The sequence below is a fragment of the Cervus elaphus genome, chromosome 2 (assembly GCF_910594005.1).
Source record: "Cervus elaphus chromosome 2, mCerEla1.1, whole genome shotgun sequence".
NCBI classification, from domain to species: domain Eukaryota; kingdom Metazoa; phylum Chordata; class Mammalia; order Artiodactyla; family Cervidae; genus Cervus; species Cervus elaphus.
The window spans coordinates 9,397,351-9,419,251 of record NC_057816.1 but is presented as its reverse complement, the minus strand read 5'-3'; the positions used below and the strand labels follow the sequence as shown (position 1 = coordinate 9,419,251).

At 41.3% G+C, this 21,901-nt stretch overlaps 1 protein-coding gene across 2 annotated transcripts; it reads left to right on the top strand.

The window, feature by feature from the left end:
• The first annotated feature begins 298 nt into the window (after window positions 1-298).
• LOC122673427 (solute carrier family 22 member 10-like) lies at window positions 299-18,762 on the top strand. 2 transcript variants are annotated; one of them, XM_043871199.1, is made up of 10 exons: window positions 300-874; window positions 2,740-2,843; window positions 9,423-9,577; window positions 9,673-9,841; window positions 11,466-11,589; window positions 12,061-12,176; window positions 13,705-13,919; window positions 15,789-15,897; window positions 16,602-16,805; window positions 18,016-18,762. In XM_043871199.1, exons 1-10 carry the CDS (start codon window positions 395-397, stop codon window positions 18,074-18,076), a joined length of 1,737 nt encoding a protein of 578 aa, XP_043727134.1. In that variant the 5' UTR covers window positions 300-394; the 3' UTR covers window positions 18,077-18,762. The 2 variants fall into 2 exon arrangements, with proteins under 2 accessions (XP_043727143.1, XP_043727134.1); XM_043871208.1 differs by lacking the exons at window positions 11,466-11,589; window positions 12,061-12,176 and having other exon boundaries at window positions 299-874.
• The last annotated feature ends 3,139 nt before the right edge of the window (window positions 18,763-21,901 follow it).

Below are 21,901 nucleotides of genomic sequence, written 5' to 3'. Positions count from 1 at the left end.
ACAAGAAGTACTTGCTTTCCGTTCTTCCCAGAGGAAAAAAAATCACAGAGCATTTCATTTCTGTGTCTCTCAAATTCCATCTTCTGGAAATGATCAAAAGCTGTGTAGGAGGCTTATTTTACAGTATTTAGAGACCATGTACATGCCAAAGTCCAATGCTGGTTTTAGAGTCAAGGTGCTGAGGATAAGCATGTTCAAAGAGTAAACCTTTAAACAGAGTTCACTGGAAACCGAAGTGGTAAATTATTTTCTCTATGACTTTACTAAAAAAAATAATGCCTTTTGATTTGAGAAGGACTGGGGAAACTGTTTCCACTTCTCTATTGCAGTAGTGAGGGGATAGTACCCATTTATGAGAAACTGTTGTGAGATTATATAGGCTCAGTGTGAATTCATGAAAGGAAATTTTTTCTTCCATAGAACTTATAGCCTTAAAGTCATTGTGCGTTGTCTTGAGGATTACCTGTCCAGAATGGCCTTTGAGGAGCTTCTGGATAAAGTTGGTGGCCTGGGGAAATTCCAGATGCTTCAGATGGCTTTAACTTTTCCTTCTTACATGACAGTAGTCTGTCACATACTGTTGGAGAACTTCACTGCAGCCGTTCCTGGTCATCGCTGCTGGATCCACATTCTTGATAATGCCACTGTCTCTGGTAATGCCACTGGGATCCTCAGCCCTGATGTCCTCCTGAGAATCTCCATCCCACTGGACTCAAACTTCAAGCCAGAGAAATGTCGTCGCTTCCTCCACCCCCAGTGGCAACTCCTTCACCTGAATGGGACCTTCCCCAACATGACTGACCTGAACATGGAGCCCTGTGTGGATGGCTGGGTGTATGACCACAGCTTGTTCTCCTTTACCATCGTGACCGAGGTAAAGGCCCCATTTGCCTCTTGTCAGTATATGTTCTGGGTGTTTCAGTCAGTTCAGTTCAGTCGCTCAGTCATGTCTGACTCTTTGTGACCCCATGAACTGTAGGATGCCAGGCCTCCCTGTCCATCACCAACTCCTGGAGTCCACCCTGGGTGTTTTAGAAAAAAAAAGTCTGGGTGTTTAGAAAAACATAAAATAAGTGAAAGGTTGTTGCTGAACCATGAAAGATGCCGGGATTCTTGGCCTCTGGAGAAGAATTCAATCCAGGGCCAGAGATGAGGCTCGATCGCTCAGAGCTTTTGTGTAATAAAGTTTTTTTAAAGTATAAAGGAGATAGAGAAAGCTTCTGACATAGACATCAGAAGGGGACAGAAAGAATACCCACCTGCTAGTCTTTAGCTGGATGTTATATAGTTACTAGCAGTCTGTTAATGAAAGAAAGAAAATGTCTCAAAACTCAGAGAATGGTGCCAGGCCCCTCACCCACAAGATGCATTTTGAGATTAATCTTGGCACCAGGTGAGTCATCCTGGGCCATAAAATTATTGACTTGAATCTTGGAGAAAGGCAGATTAGATTATACAAAAAGTTTCGTTTACGTAGATTAGGAGAATAATGTCCGAGTATAACATTGGTTTGAGTATAACATACTGGTTTGTCAAGTCTGAGCCTAAATCTGAGCTTTCAGGGGGAACCAACCGGAAGATAGAGTCCAGGGTAAATGCATAGTACATTAACATAGCTTAAGACAAACATTTCCATAAGAAAAATGCATTGGTTAGCTCAAGATTTGAGAAAAGTTAAGTTCGGGTGGAACCAGGTGTCATTATGGCAACAGTATTTTAAGAGAAATATCTTTTTAAATTTGTTTAGAGAAGGGGAAAAATATATCACTAGTTTGTTTCCTCCTGCCGCTTAAGAGAGAGATTAAAAAAAAAATATCTGACACTTGCAGCCTATTTCCTCCATTTGGAGACCCCTGGCCTTCCTGCCTGTTACCTATCATAAGCATGGCTCAGATCTTCAGTTACTGAGTAGACAGTAACTCTCCTTCAATCTTTCAGCAAATGGTGTGATTGTTTATCTTTTTAACCGCCAAGCACTTACATTCCAATGGACACCGGTGAAATCAACCATCTAGACATGGATTTTAGTACGGAAGAGCTTTAAACCAAGTGTGAAGATAGATGATCAGACAAGGAATTACCTGATACAATGTGTGAAAAATTATTCTTAGTCACTTGATCTCAGCCTAGTTGCAAATTGGAAACATTTGCATTAATTGAAAAAAAAACTTCATGTCCTGGCTACTTGTCACTATTTCACTCTAAGTGTAAGATTCAGGCATCAGTATATTAAACCTGCCCCCCCGCCAACCTTAATCCTTACTATGTGTGGCAAGGTTTGAGAACCATTGAGGTATGGTGTGCTAAGTGAATAGAAAGATTGATCTTGATGTAATCTAGAAGATTTAGTTGAAGATTTCCAGAGAAAACCGTGCTTAAGTGACTTGAATGATATAGATGAGTAATTGTGGTAAAGGACACCAGAGTGTGTTCACTGAGGGCTATCAGAGAGGATGATTACTGAGGGATTATAAGATTCTGTGGAACTCCTCAGGGTTTCCCAGGTGGTGCAATGGTAAAGAATCCGCCTGCCAATGCAGAAGATGCAAGAGATGCAGGTTCAATCCCTGGGTCAGGAAGATCCCGTTGAGTAGGAAATGGCAAACCCACTCCAGTATGCTTGCCTGGAAAATTCCCCCAGAGAAGCCTGGCTGGCTACAGTCCATGGGGTTGCTCAGTCCATGACTGAGCATGCAAGCATGTGAAGCTCCTCTTCTGGCTGATTTCCTTCTCTTCCAGTGGGACCTAGTATGTGACCATCAGTCACAGAAATCAGTGGTTCAATCCCTATTCATGGCTGGAATGCTGGTGGGAAGCTTCATTTATGGCCATCTCTCAGACAGGTGAGTTTCTCCAGATCACTGCTGCCCACAGTTTATGATTCTTCATAAAGAAATTTTTTTGAATTCCCCGCATAGCCAGTTTACATTGTGCTGGGTTGCCTTGGTTCCCAGGGAGGTATAGATGGAAATTTAGAATAAGCTCATTGTGATGATGTCATTTTGTTGCCACAGAGCTCTGTGTACTGGACACAGAAATGTCATCTCCACAAGATCTGGGGGATATTTCAGGACAGTATTTAGAGGGGAGGTTTTGCAATACTTCATCTAGAAATATGAGGAAAAGTTACTTATGGGAAGGAGGAGGAAGTTGCTTCAAGACAGGAATTTCAGCCTATTTCAAGACACAGATATAGAGGACAGCATTGCCAGCCTTCGCTGTGGCTTCTGTGTTAAGTTCCCGCTGGAATCAGCGAGCCAAAAGCTTGTGGGTTCCCACCTTGATTGTTGTGCCTCACATGCACGTGTGTGAGCTAAGTTGCTTCAGCAGTGTCTGACTCCGTGTGACCCTGTGGACTGTAGCCCACCAGGCTCCTCTGCCCATGGGATTCTCCAGGCAAGAATACTGAAGTGGGTTTGCCATGTCCTCCTCTAGGGGATTTTCCCAGCCCAGGGATCGAAGTGGTGTCTCTTAAGCCTCCTGCACTGGCGGGCAGGTTCCCAGGTGCCACCTGGGAAGTGGTGCCTTGCATGCCTCACGTGTCTCACTGTAATTAGAAGGCGTTTCTATAAAACCTGCGTGCTTAGTGAAGTGGCCCTGAATTGCATCAAGAAATAATTGTGGCTATAATTTGGCCATTTGATCTTATGAAAAGACTCTTTAGAGGTAATATTTGAAATCCTATAAGGAAATTAATCTATGGATCTCAAGTGTCATAATTTCTGGTATGAGTGTTTTGGCTTATCCTGTGCCCAGCACTGTCCATCCTGAAGTAAGTGACAACCATGGCAGCCAGATACTCAAGTCTTTCATAGGTGAAATGGGAGACTCTAAGTACCTTTATCCCCCACCTATAAGCCTAACATATTTAACCTTTCAGGTGAAAATTGTGAATGCTGAATATATCACCCTGAGTGTAATTTGTAAACTATATCAGAGTCAGACTGTTCATGTTGACCAGTCTTATGACTGAACCCTTTATAATGATTCATGTTAAAATGCTAATTGATCAGTTTAGATGCACACAGGGTAATAGATTTTTTTCAGTTTCTCTGAGGAAATGGGATTATGACAGATGTCGAGAATAGAAAATTTGGCGAAGAAAAGGGGGACTTATAGCTAACCTAAAGATTTTGAACTAAACATAGGCAAAAAGCTTCTTATAGCTAAGAAGAAGTATTATAGATTGACATAATCCCCAATTCTTTATTTTACTTTCACTGACTGTGCTTTTGTGGTCAAGGTCAATGTCCAGAATACTTCTTCATAGCAAAGCAAATGATCAACAAAAGGAAACTGAAATCTACAGAATGGGAAAAATATTTGCAAGCCTCATATCTGATAGATTTAATATCTGAAACATACAGAAGACTGATGCAACTGATAGAAAAAAACTCACAAATAACCTACTCAAAAATGGCAAAAGAATTCAGTAGGTATTCCTCCATAGAAGACATGGAAATTGTTAACAGGAATATGAAAATGTGCTTAATTTCACTAATTATCAAGGAAATGCAAATCAAAACCACAATGAGATATACCTTCATGCCAGTTTGGGTAGCTATTAAAAAGTCACTGTTAAGACTGATGTCAGAGAGTTTTTTCCTAGGATTTTTATTATTATTTTTTTTCCATTTATTTTTATTAGTTGGGGGCTAATTACTTTACAATATTGTAGTGGTTTTTGCCATACATTGACATGAATCAGCCATGGATTTACATGCATTCCCCATCCCGGTTCCCCCTCCCGCCTCCCTCCCCATCCCATCCCTCTGGGTCTTCCCAGTGCACCAGCCCTGAGCACTTGTCTCATGCATCCAACCTGGTCTCTGGTCTGTTTCACCCTTGATAGTATACTTGTTTCAATGCTATTCTCTCAGATCATCCCACCCTCGCCTTCTCCCACAGAGTCCAAAAGTCTGTTCTCTACATCTGTGTCTCTTTTTCTGTTTTGCATATAGGGTTACCATTACCATCTTTCTAAATTCCGTATATATGCGTTAGTATACTGTATTGGTCTTTATCTTTCTGGCTTACTTCACTCTGTATAATGGGCTCCAGTTTCATCCATCTCATTAGAACTGATTCAAATGAATTCTTTCTAATGGCTGAGTAATATTCCATTGTGTATATGTACCACACAGCAAACATTATCCTCAATGGTGAAAAATTGAAAGCATTTCCCCTAAAAATCAGGAACAAGACATGGGTGCCCACTCTCACCACTACTATTCAACATAGTTTTGGAAGTTTTGGCCACAGCAATCAGAGTAGAAAAAGAAATAAAAGGAATCCAGATAGGAAAAGAAGAAGTGAAACTTTCCTAGGATTTTTAGTGTTTCAGGGCTAATATTTAAGTCTTTAACCCATTTTGAGTGAATTTTTTTGAATATTGTCAGTAGAGTGCAAATTCGTACTCCTGCATGTTATCATTTCATTTTCCCAACATTATTATTGAAAAATTATATTGCTCCCTCTTTAATATTATTGGTTTATTTATCAAATAATACATATCAAGGGTTAATTTCTTGAATCTTGGTTCTTTCTGTTGGTTTATGTGTCTTTTCTTAATGTCAGTGCCATACCATTTTGATCCCTATTGTTTTGTAGCATAGTTTGAAAGCAGAAAGTAGGATGTTTCTAGATTGGTTCTTTGTCAGGACTGACTTTGCTTTTGGGGGTCATTTGTGATTTCATATAGATTTTAGGATATTTTTTTCTATTTCTGTGGAAAATGTCATTGGAATTTTAATAGGGATGGCATAATTATAGATGGGGCTTTCCTTGTAGCTCAGTTGGTAAAGAATCTGCCTGCAGTGCAGGAGACCCAGTTTCGATTCTTGGATTGGAATCCCAGAGAAGGAAATGGCAATCCACTCTGGTATTCTTGCCTGGAGAATCCCATGGACAGAGGAACTTGGAGAGCTACAGTTGGTGGGGTCGCAAGAATCACACACAACTTAGTGACTAAACCACCACCAACCAATCTATAGATGACTTTGCGTAGTATGTGCATTTTGACAATACTAATTTTCCAGCCCATGAATATGGGTTATTTTTCCATTTATTTGTATCTTCTCCAAGTTCTTTCATCAAAGTCTTGTTTTCAGTGTTCAGATCTATATCATCTCCTTGGTTAAATTTATTGTTGTTGTTCAGTCGCTCAGTCATGAGTCAGTCATGTCTGACCCTTTGCGACCCCATGGACTGCAGCACACCAGGCTTCCCTGTCCATCACCAACTCCCAGAGCTTGCTCAAGCTCATGTCCATTGAGTCAGTGATGCCATCCAACCATCTCATCCTCTGTCATCCCCTTGTCCTCCCGTCTTCAATCTTTCCCAGCATCAGGGGCTTTTCCAATGAGTCAGCTCTTTGCATCAGGAGGCCAAATTAATGAATGACTATATCTACTTGTTTTAAGGGCTTTCAAGATGGCTCAGCAGTAAAGAACTCACCTGCCAATGCAGGAGACGCAGGAGAGGCGGGTTCAGTCCCTGGGTTGGGAAGATCCCCTGGAGCAGGAAATGGCAACCCACTCCTGGGAAAAATTACACTTGATCTTAGCCAAAAGGCTGAGAAGCGATTCCTGGGAAAAATTTTTACCTGGGAAATTCCATGGACAGAGGAGCCAGGTGGGCTACAGTCCATGGGGTTGCAACGAGTTGGACACGACTAAGTGGGCACAGACTCACACTTGTTTTAAACTGGTAGTCATTTAAGTTCAGACACATTCTAAAAGTTCTGCCTTTAAAAAACCCCCTTCATCCACGTTTTGCACTTTTGATGTTGTATTTTAAATCTTCATGTTTATGCTCTATTTTTTTCTGTCTATAGTAGCTGTTACAGTTTCTTTTCATCTTGTAATCTATGTACTGGCTTATTTAAGCAGTAAATCCTGTCTTTAATGTCTATTTGCCTTTTCTAATGGGCTTTTACCCTCTGCCACCCCCACTCTGTTGTAGAACAGCTCCACTGGGCTGCTGTGGCCTGTGAGGACTCTGAGCAGGTATTGGGTGGTTAGCTGTCCGGAGCAGCTGCTGTCAGGGATCTGGGAGGTTTCTGAGGTGTTGCCTGAGTAAGTGTCAATAACGGCTGCTCCACCCCAACCAGGCTCTGCCCTGGGACCAGCTTGCCTCTGTGTCCCATGCTCAAGTCTTTCTCCTGGTTGTGGGTACCCCGGATCGGTGCAGAGATGTGGCGTGGGTTGAGTGGGGTGGGAGAGTTCCCTCAGAGCTGGGATGTGCAGCAAGGCAGCAGCAGGAAGCCTGGCAGCCTCTAGGGAAGCTCTCTCTACGCCCTGCTGTGGAGGCTAGCACACACACGTGCTCCCCACAAGCTGAGTCCAGGCTCCCCACAGCCCTTCAGTTATTCCCAGCAGTCCAAGGAGATCAAACCAGTCAATCCTAAAGGAAATCAACCCTGAATACTCTTTGGAAGGACTGATGCTGAATCTGAAGCTCCAATCCTTTGGCCACTTGATGTGAAGGGCTGATTCATTGGAAAAGACCCTGATGCTGCGAAAGATTGAAGACAGGAGGAGAAGGGGGCGGCAGAGGATGAGATGATTGGATGGCATTACCAACTCAACGGGCATGAGTTTGAGCAAACTCCGGGAGATAGTGACGGACAGGGAAGCCTGGCAAGCTGCAGTCCACGGGGTCACAAAGAGTCGGACATGATTGAGAGACTGAACAACAACAAGTCCTCCTACCAGCCATGGGGGATTGTTTCCTCATATGCCCCAGGACTGGGATGCCCAATCTGTGGCCTGACCTGCTCTGTCCCCAGGGTAGGTGTCCTCCTAAGTCATCTCCCTTTTCCTCTGAGTCCTCTCCCAGGACTGCAAGTCTGGACCTGATTATGTTTCTTTCCTTCCTACCTGATTACATGTGTATCTTACATCCTTGGTTTACATAAGTCATTCTGCCAGTTTCCAGTTAGTTTCAGTGAGAATTTTTCCATATATAGATTTTTTTTTTAATTAAAATTTTTTGGTTGCATTGTGTCTTCATTGCTGCATGTGGGCTTTCTCTAGTTGCGGCCAGTGGGGGCTAACTCTTTATTGTGGTGCTCGGGCTTCTCATTGCAGTGACTTCTCTTGTTGCAGAGCACAGGCTCTAGGCCCATGGGCTTCAGTAGCTGTGGCACATGAGCTTAATTTCTCCATGACATGTGGAATCTTCCCAGACTAGGGATTGAACCCATGTCCCCTGCATTGACAGGTGGATTCTTATCCACTGCACCAGCAAGGAAGTCCTGTAGATGTATTTGATGTGTTAATGGGGAAGGTAAACTCCATATGCTTTTACTGCCTCATCCAGATCTTTTCCCAGGGTTGTGGTGGTCTTATATTCTGTTCTCCCCTGGAGAAGGGAATGGCTATCCACTTCAGTATTCCTGCCTAGAGAATTCCATGAACAGAGGAGCCTCATGGGCTACAGTCCGTGGGGTTGCAAAGAGCCTAAGACGACTGAGTGACTAACATTTTAACTTCATATTCTGTTCTAGATAAAGCACATTGCTTGAGGCTTATAAACTCAGATTCAACAAAGGCTGACCCTTACATAAACCTTCAACAACTTTGAGTATTGTTCCACTGATCTTCTGCATCAGTTTAACCTTGCCTGTCTGGTCCTAGAGACCCAAGTACGCTTTTAGCTTTCTTGTGTTCTGGACACTGTACAGACTCTCTACCATGCTAAATACATACATTAGTACAATGGGAGCTAATAGTATATTACAGTTTCCAACACTGTAATTTCTTTTATATGATATATCACTTGGTGTCAAAGTCCAAGTGATTAGAGGATGAAGTTTTGGTATTCTTAGTGTATATTGCAGACAAGGAGTGCTACTTTGAGATCTCCATTGTTGATTTAGCGTTTGCGTTTTCAAGCTTTCAGGTACGAAGAATCACTTGGAATCTAGAAAGACAGTACTGATGAACCTATTTGCAGGGTAGCAATGGAGACACAGACATAGAGAATGGACTGTGGACACAGAGGAGGAAGGAACGGGTGGGATGAATTGAGAGAGCAGCATGAAAACACATATATTACCATACATAAAATAGAGAACCAGTGGGAATTTACTGTGTGACACAAGGAACTCAACCCACTGCTCTGTGACAACCTAGAGGGGTGGGATGGGGTGGGAGATGGGAGGGAGTTTCAAGAGGGAGGGGACATATGTATGACTGTGGCTGATTCATGCTGATGTATGGCAGACACCAGCACAGTATTGTAAAGCAGTGATCTCCCAATAAGCAATGGAAAAAATTAGTAAAATAAAAAACCAAATCATAAAAAAGGATAAAACCATTACGAACATTAAAAAAAATTCTCCAAATTTCAGAGTAGGCTTTGTTTTTATCACAGGTTGCTCTTGCTCTCACAATCTAATCTGCCTCTCTGTTTCTTAGGTTTGGGCGCAAATTGATCCTCAGGTGCTGTTTGCTCCAGCTCGCCGTCTCGGGGACCTGTGCAGCCTTTGCCCCCACCTTCCTCATTTACTGCTCCTTACGCTTCTGGTCAGGCTGCTCTGCTGTGGCTGTCATGTCAAATAACAGTATGCTCAGTAAGTCGACAGTTTTAGTCTTCTGCAAGTCCAGAAATTGGCCTTGAAATTTCACGCTTACCTGACAATAATATCCCAATGGGATTTTCTTTCAGTTGTAGAGTGGGTAAGGTCCCAGTCAAAAGCCATGGTAATAACACTGATAGCCTGTGCCCTTAGTATTGGACAGACGATGCTGGGAGGACTGGCTTTTGTCTTTCGAGAGTGGCGCACCCTGCAGCTGGTGGTGTCTGTACCTTTCTTTGTCTTCTTTCTCTCCTCAAGGTATGAGCATCTCTCTCATTCTGTTATGGGAACCTGGGATGAAAATGCATGTTGTATCTGAATATATTCATTTTTTAATTCCTTAAACCCTTTTTTATTGTTTGAACTTAAAACCCTTGTAATCATCTGTTACACTGTGCAATTTGTGAAACAGAACATTGACTAACAGTGACCCTTCTCCTGGGAGTTCTGGGTATTTTCTGCCATCGCTCTTCATAGTCTTACTTAGTATAGTGGTTGGAGGGTTATTCTGACATGATTTTTGTTAATATAACATATAGACTCAAATATTTTGAAAAGAAATAACTTTAATTCTTTTTTTGTTTTTTGTTTTTGGGAAGAAACAGGTTATGGTAAAATTTTCCATGATTTTCATCATTGTAGGTGAATTGAACAAAGGGAAGATGCAGCGACTTTATTCATAGAGTAATTTGACAAAATAGCCATGTTCTTTCTCCAGCACTAATAATTGGCATGCAGGTTGGGTGATTTACATCATGTGCTCAGTCCCTTAAATAATTTTAACAAACATTTATTTATGGATAACTTGGTCCCCACACTTAAAACCAATCTAGGGAGAATTAAATTTAGGAGATCACAGAGAGATGACTACAGATTTTATATAGAGATATGAGTTCAGGGAGAAAGGGAATGTGATCCATGTCAGACTCATTTTTTTTAAATGATGTCATTTTGTTTATTTATTCACTTATTTTTAAACTTTTTAGCTTGTATTGGGGAATAGCCAATTAACAAACAACGTTGTGATAGCTTCAGCTGAACAGTGAAGGAACTCAGCCACACATATTAATTCTTTCCCAAGCCCCCTCCCATCCAGGCTGTCACATAATATTGAGCAGAGTTCCATGTGCTATACAGACTCATCTTTTTTTTTTTTTTTTAGAAATTCCTTAGAAGCATGGTTCATTTATTCAAAGTCAACTATGTTCAAAAATAAAAACAAAACATCTTCATAAATCATTCTAAGCAATGCTTCCTGGTTACAGCCGCATGTCAGAAATACGTCGGTGCGGTTTCTGCTTGTTACTCCATATTCATAATAACCCTACAAGCAAGCTGACATTGCTGTTCCATTTTATTGATGAGAAAACTGAGGCAGATATAAAGTAGTTAGCTATTAACTGATATTAGTAATTGGGTCATTAGTTGTTAACATAGCTAGTAGTGGCAGGAGTACTTGCAATCATGGTCAGGCTTTACACTGACATATTTGGGGCTTCTTTGCAAAAATAAAATATACTGTAAATATATATTATGTGCATAAAGTTGCTAGATCCCATGCCAAGGTTTGCAAGGAAATTATGCATATCAAGGACAAACTTAAACTTCATAAGTTTTCTATAAATTCTCCTGATGAGTAAGCAGAGGAGATTTAACTCCAAGTCTGTGTCCCTTACTAGTAATACAACTTTCAAGTGCACTGCAGGGAGTGGTCACTCTCATATTCCCCTAGTATTTGTGAAATAGATCTGGAATTTCTATTCCTAACCCCACAAGTGAAGCAGTGGATTTTGGATGGAAGGCAAAATGCACCTGTTGTCAATAATCATGTGGCATATAACAAGGGAGAGCTGACTGCACTCGTGTGCTCACCTTTCATCAGGTGGCTGGTGGAATCTGCTCGGTGGCTGATTGTCACCAATAAACCAGATGAGGGCTTAAAGGGACTTCGAATAGTTGCCCACAGAAATGGAATGAAGAATGCTGAGGCAACCCTGAACATGGAGGTGAGCAGGGAAGAGGAGGCGGTTATTGGGTTGGAGGGAAGGAATAAACTGATACCTGCCTTCTCCTTATCGAGGTACGCAAACCCTTGTCTAACAAGGGCGGCTAGTTGAGAATGCAAGCTCAGTTTCCTGGCCTTTCATGGCCATCTCATGAAAATAAGCTTTGCCCACTGCGCAATTAGTTCCTTTAGTTCACTTCCTCATCTGAGCCTGTAGGTTGTGTACCACAGTGGATGCCCTGCCCTCCTCCATAGCCTCATTTTCAAATTTTCATTGTTGCCATTTAATTTCCTGGAGTCTCCCTTAACTCCCTACATCCTCCTTCATATCACATTCACACCTGTGATTACATATGCAATATGCTACACTACAAAGAAAGGTAACATATTTTGTCTATCCTATTGGTTGCCAATGCTCATCACAATACCTGGCACTATATTGGCAAGTGATTCGTGTTTGTTGTTGCTAAAGGGTTTGAGAGCAGCCATGCAGGAGCAGCTGGAGGCAGCACAGACCAAAACAACTGTGTTTGACTTGTTCCGCACACCCAACCTGCGTAAAAGGATCTGTCTCCTGTCATTTGTGAGGTGGGCTTCACACAGCGCATGATGACATTCAAAGAGAGGGGACATGAATCTGTTTATTTCAAAGGTTATAGCACTGTTGTGAGAGGGAGGCACTGATTTAGGGATAAAAGGTGAAGAAAACACACCTAGTAATTGCTATTTTTGGAGGTAGTTGAAGGATTGTAAAAGACTCACATGGAACTGATAATAAAGTGAAGAGTTAGAAAAATAGACAAATGGGATGTGATTAAACTTACAAGTTTTGTATTGCAAAGGAAACTATAAGTAAAATGAAAAGAGGGCCTACAGAATAAAAGAAAATATTTGCAAATGATATAACAATAGGGGATTAATTTTCAAAATATACAAATAACTCTTACATTTTAATATAAAAAGACAAACAATCCAATCGAAAAATGAGCAGAAGATTTAAATATACAGTTTTCTAAAGAAGACACATAGATAGCCAAGAGCCATGCTAAAAGATGCTCAACTTTGCTAAGAAATGCAAACAAAAACTACAATGAGGTATTGCCTCACACCAGTCATAATGTTCATCATCCAAAAGTCTACAAATAATAAATGCTAGAGAGAGTGTGGAGAAAAGGGAAACCTCCTACACTGATGATGGGATTATAAATTGGTGCAGCCACTATAGAGAACAGTATGAAGGCTACTTAAAAAACTGAAGGTAGAGTTACCATATGATCTAGCAATCCCACTCCTGGACATGGATCCAAACAAATCTCTAATTCAAAAAGATACAAGCATTCCAATGTTCATGGCAGCACTACTTATAATAGTTAAGACATGGGAACAACCTAAGTGTCCATCGACAAATGGATAGAAATGATGTGGTATGTGTGTGTATATATTTGTAGCAACATGGATGGACCTAGAGATTACCACATTAAGTAAAGTAAGTCAAAGACAAGCATCATGATGTCACTTATTTGTGAAATCTAAAAAAGTGATACATATGAACTCATTTACAAAACAAAAAATAGACTAACATAGGGAAAAAATGTATGGTTATCAAAGGGGAAAAGTGTGGGGAAGGGTAAATTAGGGGTTTGAAATTAACACATACACACTGCTACATAGAACATAGATAATCAACAATGACCTACTGTATAGCACAAGGAACTCTACTCAATAATCTGTATTAACCTATAATGGAATATCAGACTCTTTTGCGACCCCATGAACTGTAGTCCACCAGGTTCCTCTGTCCATGGGAATTCACAGGCAAGAGTACTGGAATGGGTTGCCATTTCCTCCTCTAGGGGATCTTGCCAACCCAGGGCTTGAACCCACGTATCTTGTGTCTTCTGCATTACCTAGTGGACTCCTTTACCACTTAGATATTGTCATGTAATTATTTATGTTAACTCTAAAATTATGACCTTAAAATGAGGTATTATACAAATCAGACTGTGCCTTTTTTTCGCCAACCTTGACCATTGGCTGCCTGGGTCAACATAATCAGCAACTGCTGCACTGGGCTCTAATCTTATGGCTTGTGTCTTTCCTCTTTTGTTCACTACAGATTTGCAAACACAATACCCTATTATGGTATCTTTATGAATCTACAGCACTTTGGGAGCAATATATTCCTGTCCCAGGTAATCTTTGGAGCTCTCACTATCTCAGCTCGATGTCTTGCACTCCTAGTACTGAATCACATGGGCCGTCGACTAACCCAGATGCTTTTCATGTTCCTTGTGGGACTTTCCATTTTGGCCAACATGTTTGTGCCCCAAGGTGAGAGAAGACTGGAATTTGGGGGAAGGGAAGTGTCTTTTTCATGACCTTCAGGGTTTGCATTAGCCCTACTTGTCCAAAACTAGGAAAAAAGAGAAGTCCCAATAACGGCTTGCTAAGTATTCCCACAAATGTTAGAAGTCCTGCTACTAGGTTGTTGGGAAAAAGAGCCAGAGGTCCGTAAGGGCAGCTCTGGCATATCTTCACCTTCCTCACGTTTTGGAAGTATCTGGAAACTGATTTAGTCTGAACATTTATTCTGAACACTTCCTCTAGGAGAGCATTTGTTCACTTGCCCTTCACCCATTTGGGACTTCCCAGGTGGCACTAGTGTTAAAAAAAACCCGCCTGTCAATGTGGGAGACATAGGAGATGCAGGTTTGATCCCTGGTTTGGGAAGATCCCCTGGAGGAGAGCATGCCAACCCACTCCAGTATTCTTGCCTGGAGAATCCTCATGGAATGAGGAGTCTGGCGGGCTACAGTCCATAGGCTTGCAAAAAGTCGAACATGACTGAAGTGACATAGGACATTGCCCATTCTCACTTTTAAAAACAAGCATGGAGGGGTGAGGCCTTGCAATAATATCCCAGGTGAGGACATAGGATGGTCACTCCCTCTGTCAGGGCTTCTCATTACCAACTCTGATGACTGGTCTAGGTACTCACCTCTATGTTCCACACGTGAGTGTGATGTTAAGTCATCATGACTACAGCTCTTGCTTATGAGAGTCTCTCAGGTAATGAAAAGAATTCATCTTTTTAAAAAAGTGAATGTCTATACAGTTGGAACCAGGATTTAAGCAGATTAAAATCCTTGTCCATTTCCTGTTAGATTACTTTATAAGTTAACAGAACGATGCTATGCAACGATTTGTGGTTGTTTAGTTGCTAAGCCGTGTCTGACACTTGGCGAACCCTTGGACTGTAGCCCTCCAGGCCCCTCTGTCTGTGGGATTTCCCAGGCAAGAATACTGGAGGGGGTTGCCATTTCCTTCTCTAGGAGATCTTCCCGACTCAGGGATCAAACTCAAGTCTCCTGCATCACAGGTGGATTCCTTACCACTGAGCCACCAGGGAAGCATATGTAACAACTAGGAGAACCTGAGTGGGCACAATGCTTCACATTGCACAGTGCAGAAATGTGCTTCACGGCCTTAGAGATGAGTGGACTTTGCTCCTCAGAATATCATTAGTAATGCCTGATTACTTTCTTACAAGACAGTTCTGTCCAATATATAATGCTATAATTAGATTTCTTTTCATACTGTGTAGAATACAGATTCCTTGAACATTTTTTCATTGTTCCCAAATCCTGACATTCCCTTCCTCTGCCAAGTAGAAGTTTCCATTGTAGGTTGACTGAGTCTTTTAGGTTTACCTGGAATTTTCCTTTTTTTTTTTTCCCCAATGAAAATCCCACACTGCTAAGACCTCCTAATTCCAGGAAAACCAGGAAATCCTGCAGTTGAATTGTAAGGTCTTCCAGGTTAGAGCTGAGTCTTAGACTCAGCAATCACCCACAGTTCTACCTTCTACAATAAGGATATAGTGAGTACTGGACAGAATAAGTAAAAGCAAATTTCCAGCAGACTCACCTTTTCTTCTGATTCTTCGGCAAATCTCAGCTATGCACAGAGAGTTGCTATAATTAATTCAGATAGTTTTATATACTTTTAACCACCTATGTTGATAATGTTACATTTCTCACATTGTTAACTGTTCTATGCTCCCTGCCACTGTACAGTTTTCTACAATATACTTCAAAAATGCAACTAAAATATAAGGCTTTTTATTTTCCTGGCTAAATTTGGTGTATGCTGATTCCTTCAATGCGGATTCCTTAGTCTCCCTGCTCTTTGTGTCTCCAGAAATGCAGACCCTACGTTTGACTTTGGCAAGTGTGGGAATGGGCTGTGTTGCTGCTGCTGTCACCAGTAATTCTGTCCATAACGCTGAACTCGTGCCCACTCTCCTCAGGTAAAATGCTTTGTGGATGCTCTGCCAGGGCCCCAAATAGGACTTTCCCAGGTAATTGATCAAGAATAATCAAAATAAGATCTGTTAACTAGAAAGCATTCATTTGTAATCATAATAGTAACAACATACTAACAACAATTACCCAAAGTTTATTGAAAAAATGGACTGTGTGCCATGTACTACGTTAAGCAGTACTTCAGTGTCTGTCTCATCAATCTTTTGGGCCACTTGTCAGGGTAGTTGCAATGCATTAACATACTGTTTAAAGTGATGAAAATGGGTTTTAACACACTTTGATCCCGACAAAGACAGCTAGAATCACAGAACAAATCTCAAAAACAAGTGTCTTTCATCAAACTCATGTATGTAATAATCGTGTTTTCTGTCTTCCATTACAATGTCAAAGTGGGCTCCCTTGGCTGCTCAGTGGTAAAGAATCTGCCTGCAATGCAGGAACCACAGAAGATGCTAGTTCAATCCCTGAGTCAGGAAGGTCGCCTGGAGGAGGGCATGGCAACCCACTCCAGTATTCTTGCCTGGAGAATCTCTTGCCTGGCTGGCTACAGTCCTTAGGGTTGCAAAGAGTCAGACACAACTGAAGCAACTTAACACACATAATGTCAAAGTAGTAGATCATAAATTACATGTATGGGATTTTTTTTTTTTTACTGAATTATTATGAATTTTTCTCTTTTACCCCTCAGAGCAAAAGCTTCAGGATTAAGTATGATGGCTAGTAGGTGTGGGGCAGCACTGGCTCCTCTGCTGATGACCCTAGTGGTGTATCTACCCAGTTTACCCTGGATCATCTATGGCGTGTGTCCTATCCTTGCTGGTCTTTTCGTCTTTCTTCTACCTGAAACCAGGAATATGCCTCTGCTAGACACCATCCAGGATGTGGAAACTAAGTGAGTAACCTTCTACCACCCCCTGGGAGGGACTGTGTGCTTTGGATCTGTGGGTGAGAAAGGCAACACATCGAGTAGGTCCCTCAGATCACTGGGGAGGCGGAGCCTTGCCTGGGATACTGCCATCTTGAGCCATTGCCTTCATGAATGGCAAGGTCATTTCTATCTACTGTGAGGCCCAGTCTAGACTGCAGAGATCCCCTCTTCCCTGTTCTCAATGGTAGCTTTAGTATTGAAGCGACAATAATTAGCTCTATTGTGAGGGAACATCCCACCTGCCCTCATGAGAGACACACATTCCTGATGGTGTTTCATGGTCCTCAGATCCATAAGTGTTAACGTCTCTCTTTGAAAATATATTAGACAGAGAAATCTTGTGTTGGTGCCTGTAAGATTAGGCAATTTTGCTGCCATAAATAATGAAAATATTGAGGATAGGGAAAATAAGAAACCATTTCTAAATAAGAAAAATGGTATATTCGTCACCTAGGGCTTCTGTAATAAAGTTCCACAAACTGAGTTACTTAACAGACATTTATTATCGCATGGTTCTGGAGCCTGGAATTCTGAGCTCAAGTTGTTGGCAGGGCCATGCTTCCTCTGAAACCTCTAGGGAAGATCTGTTCCAGGTTTCTCCTGGATTCTGGTATTAATAGTCCCTTGGCTTGTGGCAGCATAATTCCAATCGACACACGGATTTCCCTGGCGCGCCTGCCTGTCTTAACATTCCCTTTACACAAGGACACTAGTCCTGTTGGATAAGTAACCAATCTTACTCCAGTATGACCTCATCTTAATTAATCATATTGACAACAGCCCCGTTCCACATTTGGAAATCTTCCTAAGATTCTGAGTGTTAAATACTGAGATACTGCAATATATGAAATTTTAGGAGGGATGCAATTAAATACATAACATATGGGAAATCCTTTAAGATTTTCAATCCACTTCTTGATTTTGCAAAGGTGTCATTGGCCAAAGACTTAAAGAGACCACGTGAGAGCAGCAACGTTCAAAACTGTTTTCTCGGGTCTGCAGAGTCCACACAGCCTTTTCCAGCATGAGCGTCAATCCCACATATGTTACTGAATCTAAAAAAGATGATGTGAGAGGATCAGATTGTGCATGGAGAGCCCACAGACTTATTTTTTTTCTTGTTTTTATTTGCTGATTTTTTGGTTGATTGGTTGTTTCTGTTTTGTTTTTCCAGCAAAAAACTCTCAAGAGAAGCAAATGAAAAAGATTGCTACATAAAAGTGACAAAATTTTAAGGTGCTTTCATAAGCTGACTGGTGAGGAAAAGAAAAATATGAAGGGAAAAAAAAAAAAAACAAAAACCCGGGGGTTTTCCTTTATATCTACAAACTAGCAAGAAAATATACTAGAGAAATGAATCTCATTTACAATTATGGCATTAGTTTGCACATAAATACATAACTTGAGGGAACATGCAACCCTTGTACAATCTAATATTTTGAGGCAGTAGTTGAAAAAAGTTTTGAATTTACCAACAAATTATTAACAGGGGAAACGATTCAGAAATAGAGGAACATCATGTAATTAGGAAGTGGCTGGTTGATGTATACAAGTAGAATAATTTAAAACATTACTGAAAGGTCACGCTGATCGCAGGCGGGAAGGCGCCAGCCAGAACGTGCTGACAGAGAAGCCCCCGGCCAAAAGGTCTCAGATAAGCCCCAGGGACAGACATCCACCAATCAACAGCCCCGTAGCCAGGCAGACTGATAGACGCGAGGGCGCCAAGACTCCAGCCAATCAAAAAACTGACACGGGACCTAGAAGTCCAATCAGCACCCTGGTCCCGCCACTTCCGTATCCACCGGAGTATATAGGTGTCGCCCCCGCTCTTCGCAGATTGCAGACTTCCGCTTTCCCCCCTGCTCGCCCGTGGGAGCTCTGCCCGGGAGCGATTGCCCAATAAAGTCTCTTAACACTCTGGTGCTCTCTTCATCTTTTCACAGCGTTGTTACAATTTCCTGAATAATCATGCAAAAATGCTATTATTTTATGCCTGTTGTGTTCCTATGTACCCTCTTTACCTGAGAAAATATTTTCAAAGTAATTAATAAGCTCTTCAAAATTAGGACCCCACTTTCCCAATAAAAATTAAAATGTATAAAACTCTTGAACAAATGAAAATATATCAAACTACGTAGCAGTAGAAGGCAGAGTTGGTAACCAGGACTAACTTTGGTTGATAGCACTTTCCATGGCAAGTCCAGTAATGTGATCTAGTGGTCTGCAGTTAAAGTACCAAGCAAAAGTACAAGGATGAGTGAAAACAACAGTGCTTACGTCGGAACCCCTACTCTGCCAAGCAAGGAGAAGACGTGTTCAGATGGAATCAGTATGAAATGGGACTTAATATGGGGCTTCCCAGGTGGCGCTAGTGGTAAAGAAGCTGCCTGCCAATTCAGGAGACTAAGAGACGTGGTTCGATCCCTGGGTTGGGAAGATCCCCTGGAGGAGGGCAAGGCAACCCACTCCAGCATTCTTGCCTGGGAAATAACATGGACAGAGGAGCCTGGTGGGCTACAGTCCATAGGGTCGCAAAAAGTCGGACACGAATTAAGCGACTTGGCACGCACCCACAGGACTTCATATTACCATTTTAACAAATTCTTTCATGTAAAGTCGTTATAGATGCCACTTCTCCTCCCAATTCCCCCACTTTCTTTTTCTTCAGAACACTCATCACAACTCAACATTTGGACATACGATATATGTCAAAATAGGAGCTAAAATATTTACTCAAAGAATCAACTAAGAACATAAGCAATTACAGATTTGATTATACTTGAGGATATGAATAGGTTGATCATGAGATTTCTAAAATGATCAGGTTTCTTTCCTTCTTTCATTAATATTTCAAATTATCAAGCAGAAAACAAAGGAAGCAAAGCGATATCTAATTTTGACATCTTCATACCTTGAAGTCAAACAGACTGTTATGTATGGAGTGGCATATGGTGAATTATAAATAGATTTACAAAAATCAGTGTAGCAGATGTAACCCCAAGTTAAAACAAATTCATATACATGTATATATATATCTATATATGTTTCTTTATATATGATATTTTGACATCATAAATCATTGGCAAATTGAAAGATTATGTGCCCTTTGAAAATATATTCACTGAAATGATAACAATGATGACTTTTTGGGAACTTTTTTTTCGTATTGGGATATAGCCAATTGACGGTGTTGTGATCATTTCAGGTGAACGGCCAAGGGACTCAGTCATACAAATACATGTATCCATTCTCCCCCAAACACTGCTCCCATCCTGGTGGCCATGTAACATTGAGAGGAGTCCCATGGCCTATACAGCAGGTCCTTGTTGGTTATTCATTTTAAATACTGCATTGTGTACATGCAATGGTGGCCTTTGAAGGGTGGATTTTTAAGTGATTATTTCTTTGCAATTTTCTCTTTTCATATTTTTAACAATTAGCATGTATAATTTAAAATATTATAGAGATATAAAAATTAAAAGTTTTTAATTTTAAAATTTTATTGGAGTATAGTTGATTTACAACAAAGACGTTTTCTAAATGGAAGATGAACATGAATAAAAATCCTACATAAAAACAGGAAAGGACAATTTACAAAATGATTAGAAAAATGACCCTTCAAATATGAAAAGATATTAAACTTGACACATGATAAGTGAACTATAAATTTGAACCATAATAGATTCTATTTTCTAGCCATCATATTGGCAAAATGTGAAAAGCCTGATAATAAACTCTGTTGGTAAAATTAAAAAAAAGACAAGAAAACTGGAAACCACCTCAATTTTCTGATTAAGTAAATTAGGAATATATCCACCCAGCAAGCCTGCTTCCACGACTGCCATTAGAAAGGATGAACATAGCAGTATGCATCAAAGATAGAAAAAAACCCCAACATAACTTAGGAAAGCAGGATGAAACAAAGTGTGGAATACGACACTATTCTTATGGGGAAAAGTAAAGGTTGGGTGTATTTAGCCAGAATATTAGCATTAGTATCCATGTGTATTACTACTGTCCAGAGATTTTATGAAGCAAATTTCTGTATTTCTAACATATTATGTAAAAAACTTTAAATTCTATGGTGATAGGAAATAAAAACACTTTCTCTATAGGGGAACATTATTCGTGTTATTTGCAAATTTCCTTGTCCCGGCAGGAAGGAAGAAGCAATTTTCCATGGCAGGGGCTTTGGGGCTGTGGGATTTACAGGAGCCCGTCTCACTATCCCTTCTCACCTCCTCTCATCTCCATGAAGCTAAAGGTGGAACCCCCTAGGCACCAGTTTACAAGACCTGACTAAGCTGGCCATGGGCCCACCCTTTCCAAAGGCTCTTCACTTCATCTTGTGGAGGCCCAGCAGCCCCTCCTAACCCCAGCCCCTCTTCCTTAGGCACTCATCAGAGCCCTCCTTGAATCAAGCTCCCACAACTTACCCTGCCATAGAGACCCTCTGGGGACACCAACTCTAAGGCCAAGGATCACCTGCAGGCTCCCTGAATAGCCTTCCTTCCTGAGAACATATTCTGAATAGACTGGCCTTTCCCTACACAAGGTCCTTCTCTGTGAGACTGGGAAGTGCATGCAAGTGGGCAGGCAGGGGAGGAGGGTGCTGAACAAGAGCCAATCCCGCCCCATTCATGCACCTGGAAACTGTCATGTGTCACCTACACAGCTCTGTGCACTTAGAGATGTGGTTGGAAGTAACTTTTTTCCATTTTGCACTTTGGACTCAAGTCACTGAATGTGATTGCTCACTTTTCTCAGTAAATGTGAGACTGTAACTGAAGGAAAGCTGCCTGGCTCAAAATAGCCTGGAGCTAAAACTCCCCTCCAGGTCCTCCCCACCATTTTATGCAAAACAAATAACTCTCTCACCTCCTCCCCCCCCCCCCCCCCCCAAAATGGACATTAAGGTTGATTACGCCCAGCTCCCAGACAGTCCAGCCTCTGGCGGATCTCCAGAATACCTTGCCAGAGCTGTTTAAGAGATAACCACACCGAACAAACTTGGAGAAAACAGGCCCCCTTAAGACAGTAGAGTTCCACACATATGC

Excerpts from the sequence above, each read along its gene's own strand:
- LOC122673427 (XM_043871199.1), top strand. The coding sequence starts at position 395 with ATGAAAGGAAATTTTTTCTTCCATAGAACTTATAGCCTTAAAGTCATT. Across the intron at positions 11,590-12,060 it reads AGGCAACCCTGAACATGGAG|GGTTTGAGAGCAGCCATGCA; the intron begins GTGAGCAGGGAA and ends TTGTTGCTAAAG. Across the intron at positions 15,898-16,601 it reads CTCGTGCCCACTCTCCTCAG|AGCAAAAGCTTCAGGATTAA; the intron begins GTAAAATGCTTT and ends TTTACCCCTCAG.